This window comes from Oratosquilla oratoria, chromosome 26 (genome assembly GCF_046742065.1).
Source record: "Oratosquilla oratoria isolate Oo_2021 chromosome 26, ASM4674206v1, whole genome shotgun sequence".
NCBI classification, from domain to species: Eukaryota; Metazoa; Arthropoda; class Malacostraca; order Stomatopoda; family Squillidae; genus Oratosquilla; species Oratosquilla oratoria.
In genome coordinates this window covers 50,146,550-50,160,895 of record NC_134802.1, presented here as the reverse complement: position 1 = coordinate 50,160,895, position 14,346 = coordinate 50,146,550, and the positions used below count along the sequence as shown (strand labels likewise).

Sequence of the window (14,346 nt, the reverse complement as noted above, 5' to 3'; positions counted from 1 at the left end):
ATATCATGTCATGCACCTCCCTGTAAATATTTACCTAACCTAAGAAATTCTATTCCTTCATGTGCATCTTCCTCATTGTCTATAATTACTTGTACAATTTCTCTTGCTTTCTCCTTTTTTGTTACTCTTTGTTCTTACTGGTAAATGATCCTCTTTCCATCCAACAAGACCATTGCATTTACATGTATCTGCTACCTTTCTTATCAGCATTTTGTTATATCACCTTTTCCACATAGCTAAGGTGAGAGTGGGGAAAGGACGGTGGAATGAGTGGGCTACCTTCCTGAAAAGGGGGAGAAAGCTCTTGGTACATAGATAGAACCTTTTCTACAAATTAATTTTCCTCTCTCCTTTGCTGTTCCAGATCACTCTTTTGATTTTCTTTTCAATTGTTTTTCATTAGTAAATTGGCATTTAAGTCTTCTACTCTTGTACCCCTAAAATGTTAGTTTTGTATTAAAAGCACCCATTCTTCTTTGTATTTATCATGTCTTCCACTATAATCATCAATAGTGTGTGTGTATGCATTTAACATTGTATTTACCTAATCTTAGTATGTATAGGAACAACATTCATGGGGTCCTGTTTCATACTCATTAATTGTCATACCTATTGTGTGTATGCATGTGCATATGTGTGTGTGTGTGTGTGTGCATATTTTAAATAGTTTATTCATTTAGCTGCATGTTATGGGTTTTTGACAATCCTTTACCCATTTTGCCGAGAAATTTTATCTATGGAGCAGTCCAACATCATTACAAGTTCTCCACACAAGAAAAAAATCCTATTTCCATTTTAATTACCTTGCTAACAAGAAAAATTAAGATTCCTCAAAAACATTAAAAATTACTGGAATTTACATTCTTGGTGGAAGAGATATATTGTTACTGAATAACAGGGTAAAGATGAAAAATGTCACTGGAGTGTAGTTAATATAATCTGGAAAACACAATCATAGCCCTATAACCATAACAAATTATGCAGAACCATCATGTTATCCAACTAATAATTTATAAATCCTTGAAAGTTCACATTCTGTGTTTCCATGGCAACATGTACACAACAGAAAACAAAACTTTACAAGGTTGGAGGATAGTCTCATATTGCTGTAAACATTTAGGAAGATTTATTAATCTCCATGGCATTTTAGTGATTTTACAAATGTGAAAATGAATCTATGTCTCTATATACCAATGGCTTCTTCCCCCTTTACCACTTCACTGTAACTCAAATTCTCACACACAGCATTGGCTGCCATATGTAATTTGCATCACACTACTCACATAAAATATAAAGTCACTGCTGTATTACTCACTCTCTTTTACTCTAAGTAATGATAAACACAGAAAACGTGATCAAACCAGTTCACAGAATGCAAGGGTAACTCATGTACAAGTACATACATATACCAAAGGCTTTTTCCCCCCTTACAAGGTAGGTACAAGTACAAAAAATATATATAATCAAAACGCCAACGCCGGCATCCTCATGTAACCACTCACTCCTCATGACGCCTTCATAGGCGTCATCATACCGAAGTGGTTAAGGAGAGTAGCCAGTCAAGACACACATTTACTCCCGCCCACCCACCACCCTCGTTTCCCTCTCATCTTAGCTCCTCGTGGATGAAGGGTCATCTCTGTCTCATGCCTACTGCCTGGACGAAGCCATGGGCAAGAGACAATAGACAGTAAATCTTAAAAAGATGTGATTTTACCATCAAAGAGCTCATGTATAATATTTTTTCAGCTCATCTTGAACTTTAATTTGTTTTGAACCCTGAAGACACTATGATGATGATATGGTTTAACGTCACACACACACCCCTATTGGGAGGCTAGGACAGTGCCCCTCACAAAGGGCTTTGTAGCGTGGAATTTAATGAACCATGCCCTTGGTTCAACTTTGCTGGTGGCAGGATTCGAACCACCCTCACCTCGACCTTGGCCGCAAGTAACGACGCCCTAACCCGCTCAGCCAGCGAGCTTCCTAAGTATAAATAATATAATCCTTTCAGTAGCTATATGGTCAGCCAATTTGTCATAAACTGAGAAATGGATGTAAAGTTCTGAAAGTGAATTTGTGCCACCACACCCAGAAAGACCAGGTGTCAGTTGCCCCAATGTCACCTAAGTTAAATGTGAAGTGTCAAAATCTGATCAGCTGTTGACTTACTGGGTATGAACCCAGACCTCTCAAGTCCCAGGAACGTTAGGTGGTAGCAGACCTGTGCCAGCAACATATGGCCAAGCACCTTGCTCAACACACTGCCCAAGATGTAACACTTCACTCCATAATATTCAACATGTCATGGAAGACTTCATTATACACAATCACGCATGCAAACAACACAACATACACTCCATAAAGGATTTGTGGGTAAACCCCATTTCGGCCGTGGCATTCCTTGTGGGGTTGGGACTGCTTGGACAGACAGCTAGAGAACAACAAAAACAACACTGAGCAATGGAATACCATGGCAGCTGTTGCAGTGACAGAAAAGATCTCTTGATCTAGGATGGGAGGGCATCAAGAGGCCACGCTCGTAAACTTGAAAAGATTCTGAATAAGAAAGTGAGGAGTATATGCCAGGAAGCGAATAGCTGCAGCTGAAGCAGTCTGATGGGAATTAGAGAAAAGTGTAGGACTCAAACCCATGACTAAGACAATAAGAGACCCACAATTTTTTATTGAACTATCAGTGCACCTGATGTGCAACTCCTGAAATAGTTTAGGAGATGTAGCACAGGATGGAATATGCGGAGTATTAAAGCATAGCATAACTGAGGTTCAAGTTTCACACATTTCTCTGATTCCTGGCAATGATTGTTGCCTGCCACAACAATTGAAACACATATGGCAAAGGGGACAGCTTTACTTTTAGTTATGTGTCTCCTGGTATATATTACAGACCACCAAAAATATACTACAATTGGGTAAATACAGTTAGGTAAACACACACACACACAGAAACTGCACATGTATGTTCATGCCTAGTTAAGTTTTTCAAAATAAAAAAATCACATTTGGAACATTATTTATTTGAGACGTTAGCATGCATTTCAGTTAGTCAAGAACTAGCATACTTTTTTTTCTAGAAAATTCCCAGTAGCAGATCCAAAAAGTTAAAGAATTATACATACACACACATATATATATATACATGCAAACATACATATAAACTCTCTTTTCTTTCTTTTTTTCAGGAATGTGATTTGTATAGAGTATACTGTTACATAGACATTACATAGGTGCTAATCTTACCACAGTACCAGTCTTAATGATGCAATATATTTTCATTGTAGAGGATTTAGCAGTTTTGATGAGACAAGATAGACATTTACAGACATGAATCATATGTAGTCTCTCAGTAGTGAAGTTCTGTTATCCATGTTTATATGATTGATTGAGTGCACACCTTTTTCATTTTATTTGGGACCTTGAAATAGTTTATAAGTAGTCCAGATGCTTAATTCATGAAATGTCATCAGAAATGCTTTGTCTTTATTGTGCAAGTAATTTATTTTTTACTGGAATATTATATTGGCACAACTTGCTAAACATTCCATATTGGACTATTTGAGTTTTATCACTTTATCTTGTGCTATATGAGTATTGTGAACCAAATATTAAAAAATGGGTTTTATATGCAATATTGTAAATAACCTTATCATTAGTTTATTGCATTTTTTTTTCTACCCTCATTTTGCTTGGTGACACAAATCAATTATAATTCTTGTTTTACTATCAGTTGGTAAAAAGTACCAGCTCCTCAAGGTTGTGGGTCTCCTGTAGCAGAGAACTGGACCAATGGATTTATTGGTAATTGGTGACAGGAGTCTTATGAAATAAAATAAAAGTGTTTTAATCTTTATATTTAGACAGAATTATATTTTAAACAGGGGTTAGATAGTTGCACATTGGAATCCAATGCAAAAGAAAAATCATGGATACAAGTTCTTGATATCTTGATGTACAACGGACTTTCTCATTCCTTTGAGAAGACCTTTGTGGTGAAACGTCAGGAAATTAAAAGTTCAAATATAAGTCCGTGTTTCCTTCACTATCAGTCAAATCTGTTCAAGTGAATAGTAATGATCACACTTTGCTCACTGTAAAGATTATGAAGTGTAGCCTTGTTATGTTAATCATTTAGAGTTGACAATTATGAAAGTTGGAAATTCATATAACCACAAATTTTTCCTTGGTATATAAGATGAATATTTTCTTCTGTGACTGGGGACTACTATTTACAGGAACAAATTTTTTAATTGTCATCTTTCTTATATTTGTAAGAGGAGTACATACATATACCAAAGGCTTTTTCCCCCTTACAAGGGAGGTAGTCAAAAAGAAAAAGACATAAAAACATTCCCACCCATTCCATCCCTAAATACACTCCACCCACCCTCTTATCTTAGCACCTCCTGGATGATGGGTCATCCCTGCACCTTGTCCACTGCCCTGGGTCAGAGGCAGTGTCACAAGACACAGCACATCCACAGCAAGGCCGCTTCATTAAATCGGTGACCCCCCTCTCCGTCCCCCCCATGCAGAAAAGGAGAAGACGGGGAGAAATCCCTTCGGGCTGCGTCAAATTTTCCTCATACATGCTACCTCACCCCCCATCCCCCACGCATTCCACCTCATATATCACAGCATCATCCATATACAACAATTCTCCATTCACCCCTGTCTTCTGTCCTCTCCCGTCCTTCCTCAACAGACATTCCCCTCTTCCCCAAAGCCCCCTTCACCCCATCCATCCATCTCATCCTAGGACACCCCCTCATGTTCACTCCCTCCACATCTGCCTTCCATACCTCTTTTACTAGTCTTTCTTCACTCATTCTTTCCATGTGTCCAAACCATCCTAATACTCTTTCATCAACCCTATCTCCCAACTCCCTTACCACCCCTGTTCTCCTCCTTACTTCCTCATTTCTCACTCTATCCAGCCTAGTAACCCCCATCATACTTCTCAGACACCTCATCGCAAACACATTCAAACTCCTTCTGTCTTCCTCTCTTATGTACCATGTTTCTGCCCCATACAGTTCTGTTGGCACAATCACTCCTTCATACAGTCTCCTCTTAGCATCCATTCCCAATAAAAAAAAAAGTAAGGCTGATATAAGAATTACTATTCAAATTCAGGAATGCAATGAGCTTGCTTACAAGCAAAGGTGGAATTTTGCCAGAAGAAATGGGGAGAAAAGTCAAGGATCCTCATTTTGACCAAAAGAACTCTACAGGAGGTATTATTATTATTTATTTTATTTATTTATTATTTATTTATTTTATTTATTTAATTTATTTATTTTTTAATCGAAGATATGGGATGGAATTTTTTTTTGCAGTATTTATGACTCAACCAATTCTCACCTGTAAGATGCTCTGCATACAAGTCTGTGCCACATGAATGGAAACAGTAATCCATGGGAATTCAGAAAACTTATGAGCCTACAATTGTCATCTTAATGTTATATGAAATAAGACATGAGGATTAATGTGGTGCAGAATGAAGATAGCCATCTCTGAGTGGTAGGGTGGTGAGATAAACACCAAGAATTGTTGAAGTTTTGATTACTGACATTTTGCTCTTAACAGAGATTCTTCAGAGTGTACATACATGGTCAGAAAATCAACAATTTATACTTCGCATCATTCTGCATTTATCTCGCCACCCTACCACTCATTTTGTCGTCCATTCTTCAACGTAGGCACCTCTTTTGACCTACTCTCAGTTATTCCTTTTTCTCTTTCATGTTAACTCTCCAGGCTATAGCCAGGAAATTTTTAGCAGCCCAGAAGAATGTGAAAACCACCAAATGGGCTAAGAACAGGATGTCCAGGCACAGATATTCAATCCAGGAGAGGTCGGCACCAGGACAACGCAGCGATGGAGCCCCTTGGTGACGAATCACATACTCTGTCCACCATACAGCACGATCGATCGGAGTCTCCTTCTGGTCATGGAGAAGATGCGACGCCTGACTAATAGCTTGGGCATATCTGCAAATTAGATGAATGATGACATTCTACAGGTAAAATCAGCCTCTAAGGAATACTTGGGTAACAAAGAATTTGACATTCTAACTTAATTTAGAATTCTCACTTTGGGTTGCTGATGACTTCATTCAGAGTTTCAACAAGGAGAGGGACTGTCAGTTCCTTCAGTTTAAGAACGATGCCAAATCCAGATTTCTGCATTTTAGCGGCAACTTTGGGCTGGTCTAGGAACACTGGGATAGGAATTACTGGTGTGCTGTGGTATATTGTCTCTTGCGAACTCAAAAGTCCTCCGTGAGTAATGAAGACCTTTACTTTAGGATGAGCTGTTCAGATAGACAACAAAATTAATCCTGCAGAGATGATGCTTACAGTAGAAAATAAATGTGATCACGTCAATTGTTTAAATCAGCATTTCTCAACCAGGGTTCCCCAGAACCCTAAGGTTCTGCAAAAGGTACCTAATGGTTCCGTGAGAACAAGTGAGATAAGCTAATGCACTTTTGATTTTTTATTTAATTTCATATGTGTAATATAATTAAACAAGCATGACATGTTCTTGGTTATTGTAATAATATAATATAAACATCACCCTATATAACCTATTATTATGATGAAAATAAAATAAAAAAGATATGGTATATGTATATATATATATATATATATATATATATATATATATATATAAATTAAACTTAAACCCACTCTCAGAGAAAGATAAGCTGAGATACTCTGTATCTCAGCTTATCTTTCTCCGAGAGTGGGTTTAAGTTTTATTTCATTCTTGTATTACATCTACGTTACTTGATTTGATATACATATACAGGTAAACGTCGACTTACGATGGCCGCGACTTACGATTGTTCGACTTTACGATGACGACGATGACGACGACGATATGATAATTTAACCCCTTCCATACGGTGCCGCACACGTAGGCGTCATGAGGAGCAAGTGGATTCGCGACGCTGCCATATCGGCGTCTTGATTATATTTATTGTAGTCGCCCCTGTGTTTTTACATTCTCTCAAATGTGCCCTAAATCCCATTCTCTGTGGTTTTCAAAATTCGCGAGTGAAAGAGAGAACGATCGATATAAGCGGTGACTATATTTTATGTTGCGAGTATTATTACGTCACGTCGTACGGCTGGCATTGGCTGCTGCCCGCGAGATTTAAGTCCCATACTGAAAATACATATTATAGTGTTTGAATATGGTAAAAAGGATAAAAATAATTAAATAAACTACTGTACATGTTTAATAGGCTATATTCAGTATCTCTGGTGGTTAATATACAGGTAGGCTAGGTACAGTGACCACGGAACAGAGTGGGGATCGACTTACGATGAGATCGTCTTACGATGGCTCTATCGAAACCTAATGCCATCGTAAGTCGACGTTTACCTGTATATATATATATATATATATATATATTTTTTTTTCCACAGGGGTTCCTTGAGACATGCAATTTATTTTAAAGGTTACGCAAGGGTAAAAAGGTTGAGAAACAGTGGATTAAATGTTCATAGTGAACCCACCTAATATATCCTGTTGCGGAAGCCATTTACGGATAAGAACGTTATCAGGACACCCCTCCAGATTCTTCTCAAATTTCCAGATAATTCTCTGCTTCATTTTGGCAAACGTCTTGAGAAAGATGTTACGGTATTCATCTGTTAGAAATGCCCCTTGAGTTACAGATCCAAGATTAAAGTAGATCACACCATGCTCAGCTTCCTCAATCCATTGAGCAAGGTCCTGAAACCATTCATGCACAATGAATGCATATGTATGGTGCACCCTGTCCTGGAAAATTTGGCTTTATTACAGGATGCAATTTGTTTGCATGACCTACCTGAGGAAGCGGTCGTCTTGGTTGACAGTGCATGCAACCCACTTCAATTTGGGAAGGCAAGAGTGGTTGAGTCGTGTCCATACTGTAGTGGGTATTAAGTAAAGACAAGCTCACATTCCTCTCCAGCTCCTCAAGTCGTGGAAGGTTAGGGAACTGCTTACTTATCTGCATATCCCATAAGAAATTATCATAGAAAAACCTGTCATGACTGGGAATGTATAAAGAGAATGGAAATTAGCAAATGTTACTGTTATACAGAAGAACCATGAAACTACAGACTAAAGGGGATACTACTGGTCCACTAAAGCTATTTGTCCGTAGACTCCGTGTGTTGAGCATAACATGTACAAATAAAGGGGTGAACAAATTACAAATAATCATTTATTGAAACTACTGTCAACTCTGATAGTATTCATTGTTTTTAGTTAACATTGGCATAAATAATTTGTGCTATATTTGATCATATCTAAATCTTAAAGTATTTGGGTGCATCAATATTGAGATCCAAAATGTTATACACTACCAGGAACTCATAGCTTGACATGAGCTTCCAAATGTTGTTTTTGTTGTGGAAGACAAACTAATGGAAGTCTGAGAATGACCCATCTTGAATGTTTAGTAGTAGGACTAGAACTAAATCAATCAATCAAATCAGCCATCCTGGGTCCACTGCTGAACAAAGTCCTCCTTCATAGCATTCCATGATTCACACGACCACGCCAACCTCTGCCACATCACCCTGGCAAACTTCTCTATCTCGTCTTTCCACCTTTTGTCTAGTCTCCTTCTTCCATGCTTCCCATCTCGCAGCATCCATTCAGTAACACACTTGCTCCATAGTTCATCAGTCATTCATGCTAACTTAGCTGACCAATTCCACTTCCTCTCTCCTACTGCCTCCACAATATCTTTCACTCTAGTCTGCTCTCTCATCCAACTTGTTCTCTTTCGATCTCTCAGCATTATTCCCATCATTGATCTCTCCATTCTCCTCTGATCATCCCTTAGCTCTAGTCTCCATCGCCTTCATCATGTTTCTAAGTCTCACACCTGTAGGTGATTGCTGGCAGAATGTAATGATCATATACTGTACTTTGTTTCAAACATAAAGGTAGAGAGCCTATCAGAACTAAATACACTGTCTTAAATGAGTACATTTAAATCTAACCAAAAAATCCTGAGCTATGAGGAAGTTCTGTTACTATGGTTAACTCCCATAGTTTAGTTTATTTTTTTTTTTTTTTTAATATTGTACCATATCATATCATATTTGTAAGTTTGAAAGCATGTGGCCATGTCAATATCAATATATTAATATTTCTGATATACCCTGGATATGCTGACTTGACCAACAACTCAAGTTATGAGGCAGTTCATGGTATCTTGAAGCTTGTGTCAAGCTGCCAGTTATCAGTAGTGTATCACATCTTGATTATCTTAATACTGATGCAGCCAAATGCTTTAAAAATTGCAGAAAATATAAACCATAGCACAAATAATTTACTTGTGCCAATATTAAGTAAAAACAATATCATTGGAGTTGTCATTAATTGTTTGCAGTTGTCAATAATTAGTACAACCATAAATAAACATGTAATCACCCATGACCTAAATCTTAGTATAGTATTAATATTGTTATTATTTAAAAGAACATTCTGAAGCACCGAAAGCATCCAGTGTTGCCAATCTCAATCATGTGTAGCCACATTTCTAAGGAACTTTCATATTTTGGTTGGAATCTTTATTCTCCAGAATTTGTCTGTAGTTATTGAAATCCTATGCTTCAGTGTTCACAATTTCTGGGTTCTTCTGTATTCAAAAATGTGTGATAAGCTAAAGTCACGTAACTACAAGCTGATAACTTACCTCAATCATGGGAACAGTTACAAAAAACAGATCGCAAATATCAAAATGTCTTGCAAAATACCAAACTGTTAACTTATCAACTGAAAAAAAATGTAAAGGATACCAACCTCTGCTTGTAACTCTGGTATACAAAGCCATTTTCTAAAGAAGAAAGCAAATTTGATACTTTCGAGGATATTAATTGCCCTTTGGATCAAGGTCATTGGGATGGTGAAGTCAACAGTTAAAGCGACTGTGTAAGATGGGTTGAGTACATTCCCCATAACAGCGCTGTGCATCTCTTCTGCACCCAAGCCAGTGATTGTAATGAAAGGCATTTCATGCACAAAAGGATAGACAACCTGTGAAAGCAAAATGCTAATTGGAGGGTGACAGTAATTGGTGTAAAATAAATTGCATTAAATTAGGCATCACTGGTAAATATTGTAGGAATGCAGAACAAATGTTATTACATCATTCAAGATGCTGTCGACGACAATGAGATCAAATTCCTTCCTTTTTTCATATAATTCCTTCACTTCTTGGATTTGATACAGGCCCTTCCCTAGGGCATTGTAAGTTTCTCTGAATAATATGAGAAACTTCTCAGGAGCTTCGTAGTATTCAAAGGCATTGACGGCATCAATATCAGTTTCTTTAATGTTGTGTGTGAATTCAGAAATGTTTGGATGATTGTCAGACGGAATCTGGTTGGTAAGCATTGTTATCTGTGTAAATAAAAGTGTGGTTCATAAGTATCAACTATCTCTACATGGAATTTATTTGTCAAACACAATAGATATGAAAGACACACAGATAGAGGAAGAGACTGGGAAAGACTAACCTTATGTCCACGATCAGCTAAGGCAGTTGCTAAGGACATATGGAGAATCCTGTGGCTTCTAGTTGTATACGGTAAAAGGAAAAGGATGTTGTAAGATCCCTCAGGAGGTGGCAGTGTTGCCCAAGTGATGATTGGCAAAAGAGCCATGGACACAATGAGGAAACGCATCTGAAATATCACATTAAAATTCAGAATCTATACGAGGTTCAAGATCCAGCGGAATGAGTGATAAATATATAAATATGTATACATACAGTATCAATCAATCAAATCAGCCATCCTGAGTCCATTGCTGAACAAAGGCCTCCTTTATAGCATTCCATGATTCACACGACCGCACCATCCTCTGCCATGTCACTCCTGCAAACCTCTCGACCTAGTCTCTCCACCACCTTCTGTCTGGTTTCCCTCTTCCATGCGTCCTATCTCACAGCGTCCACTCAGTAACACATTTGCTCCATCGCTCATCAGTCGTTCACACTAACTTACCTGCCCAATTCCATTACCTTTCTTTTACTGCCTCCACAATATCTTTCACTCTAATCTGTTCTCTCACTCATCTTGCTCTCTTTCGGTCTCTCAGTGTTATTCCCATCATTGATCTCTCCATTCTCCTCTGTGCAGTCCTCAGTTTTGTTACCATCGCCTTTATCAGTTTCCAAGTCTCACACCCATAGATTGTAGCTGGCAGAATACACTGATTGTAAACTTTACGTTTCAAACATAAAGGTAGAGAGCCTCTCAGGATTTTATTATACTTGCCAAACATTTTACAACCAATTGTAATGCGTCTTTTTATTTCATTATCATGATCTTTCATCACTTTCACCATCTGGCCTAAATAATTATACTCTTCAACTTCTTTAAGCACTCTCACTATCTATTGTAATCTTTTTTTCACTTTGAACTTTTGTGTTGAATATTACTTTGGTTTTACTCTTATTCATTTTTAAACCTACTTTGAGGCTTTCCTTGTTTAGATCACTCAGCATATCTTGCAAGTCTTCTGCTCATCCACTAATCTTAGGTGGTTCAAATATTCACCATTAATCTTTAAACCTTTTCCCAACTCAACCTTCTGAAAATATCTTCTAAACAAGCTGTAAATAATTTGGGTGAAATTGCATCGCTTTGCCATACTCCTTTCTCAATCTTGATCTTTTCTGTATCTATGTAGTTGAATTATAGCGGTACCTTTCGCATAAATCTTTTCTAAAACTCTTACCATCTGTTCGTTTGTACCCTGTTTACATAACAGACTGCCATGCAGAACAGACTTTGATAGCTCTATGAATGTAAGCTCTGATAACACTACGTTTATAATTGTCTGAGCATTCACTTTTACCATTTAGGCATATGTCTGTGTTGGTACGTTTTCATTAGACAGCTTCACACTGGACGTGCATTAGTCCTTTATCGGGGTGAGACGCAAAATATAAATTTAAAACAATGTGAAAATTTAAGTGCCACATAGTAAAATATTTACAAATCAAAATTAAGTGTCACCTCATAAGGCAATAAGGCTTGGAGGTATGAGATTGGTAATGAGCGAAAGACCTACAAGTTTGGCTTCTTTTACTCATACCGACTTTTCGCCGTGTGCCATCCACGGCCCAATGCCGTTGCGTGCACGACCAAGGCCGTCCACTCGAGAACACGACCATGTGCCGTCCCTTTGATGGCCTCTACTTCATTGCCATGGCCACACAATACCGCCTGAGCTTCCTGTATTCTTTATATAAAAGAAAAAAAGTGTTTAAATTTATTTAGAATGAATAGAGAATCGTTTGATGAGGTACAGACTAAGTCTTACTTTACAAGCAGAGAACCAGAAAGACAGGTGCCATATCACTTACAAACAGACGTGTTGTTTTGTTGAGATAAGGAATGTATAAGAATAAACACCACGTGGGGACGGAGAGGCTTTCTCTCTCGTTCGACCTTTGACCAGCCGAAGGGAGATTGAAGTGAAGAAGGCCCTCCCTCCTGAGTGCCCTACAAGCCCAGGGAGACCCCACCGGTGACTCCTAGAGGACCCACGCGGCGAATGCAATCCGCGCCTTTGAACTCCGGGAGTTGGTTCGGCGGCGTGCTCTAGACGGCCCTGGTCCAGACTGTGCCCATCCCCCCTTCCCCCCGTGGCGACCTCAAATTTTCCACCTCGACAGAAGGAAGGCTGACTACGACCCCGCTCGGTTGAGGTCCATGGTCCTTGAGGCCATAAGATCCATCACCACACCAGCGAGCTTGACGTACTTCACGGACGGCTTTGTGGACCCGGACCCTCACAGGATGATGTGGCGTCATGGCTTTCAAAGCCGCCGATGGGGTGACCGAGCTATGGAGAGTGAGTGGCAGAAGCTCTACCTTTCAGACAGACCTTTCTTCCATCTCCAAGGCCCTGGACCACGCTTTCCCTGATGGCCAGGAGGCAGTCGTGATCCACACAGACTCAACGAGGTGCTAGTGACATCATTCGGTCTGCTAAAACGACACCTGCTTAACGACATCCATCCAGCAATCGCTGCACCTTCTGGACCACCATGGAAAGTCTGCAACGTTCCATTGGATCCCCAGTCATGTTGGGATTCCAGGGAACACTATATCGCGGATGGTGTTGCCAAGGCAGTGACGAGGTTGAGCAGGACCCCACTATCCTTGGCATCCACGATCACACAGATCAAGGGCGTGACTATCAAGAAGGCCAGATTAATGGCCAGGGCCAACCACAGTAACAAACTCCACACTCGTACCTCTGAATCAGCGCTGTGGTACTACCTAGTCACTAGGTACGAGGCAGTCCATCTGCCTCCGGGTAGAAGGGCGGAATCTACCGTCCACAGGATCCGCCAAGGATATCGCTGTGGGTGGCAAAAGCTACGCGCGGGAAGAAACAATCCCGAACGCAGCAAACTATGTGGGACCGAGGTACAACAGCCCCTCCATCATTACCTGCTTGATGGTAGAGCCACGGGCAGCACCGTCTTGGACTCAGGCTGCAGGGGTGGCGCGGCACCTCACCGTCTCCCCTTGCGAGGCACCCCCCCCCTCAGCTTCTTGGAGTCCCCCCCCCACGCTCTGGCGCCGCCTGTGTCAGGGGGTTGAGCCCCCCTCCCCCTGGCGCCAATGGTGGCTGAGGCGCCGCCGCCAGTGATAGTGGACAATGGACCGTGTATATGAACTGTTTCTAACTATGTGTAAGGTCGACGGAAGAATAGTGATACTCCCAAATGGATGATGGACAGATTGAAACATGAGATCGGAATGAAAAGAGGACTTTACGTAAAAATAAAAAACGGGGAAATACACCTTAGATCAAGATATAACGAAATGGCAAAGCTGGTTAAAAAGAATACACGTACAGCGAAACGTAATTATGAAATTAAGGTTGCTAGTCAAGCAAGATCCAACCCAAAGGGTTTCTTTCATCTCTACAGAACAAAAAATAAAGGAATAGGACCAATTAAAAACGATGAAAATGTCATGATGGAATCGGAGGAAAAAATGAGTGAGGAGTTTAACAATTATTTTCTATCGGTGCTTACTAATGAGAGGTTAGATAAAGTACCTGACTGCGATCCGATTTTCAGAGGTGAAGAAAGTAGTCTGATATCAGCATTAGTAAAGTAGAAGTTGTCAAGCAGATTGAAAGACTTAAAAGCTACAAAATGCCCGGGTCCGGGCGAAATTTTTCCGAGAATGCTAAAGGAGTGTAAATTAGAAATCTGCGACCAGTTAACCGAAATATTTAATCAGTAGACACTGGTTTTGTGCCTAGTATTTGGAGGC

The 14,346-nt window shown here is 39.6% G+C and overlaps 1 protein-coding gene across 2 annotated transcripts in view; it reads right to left on the bottom strand.

The window, feature by feature from the left end:
- Positions 1–625: 625 nt before the first annotated feature.
- Positions 626–14,346, bottom strand: part of LOC143039559 (UDP-glycosyltransferase UGT5-like) — a 38,242-nt gene continuing 24,521 nt past the window's right edge. For both annotated transcript variants that reach the window (XM_076209763.1, XM_076209764.1), the window contains exons 2-8: positions 10,558–10,725; positions 10,187–10,441; positions 9,842–10,075; positions 7,869–8,033; positions 7,552–7,771; positions 6,119–6,338; positions 626–6,015 (exon numbers count right to left, since the gene is read on the bottom strand). In XM_076209763.1, coding sequence (XP_076065878.1) covers positions 5,748–6,015; positions 6,119–6,338; positions 7,552–7,771; positions 7,869–8,033; positions 9,842–10,075; positions 10,187–10,441; positions 10,558–10,725 — 1,530 coding nt within the window. In that variant the 3' untranslated portion in view covers positions 626–5,747. The remainder of the gene's footprint in view (positions 6,016–6,118; positions 6,339–7,551; positions 7,772–7,868; positions 8,034–9,841; positions 10,076–10,186; positions 10,442–10,557; positions 10,726–14,346) is intronic.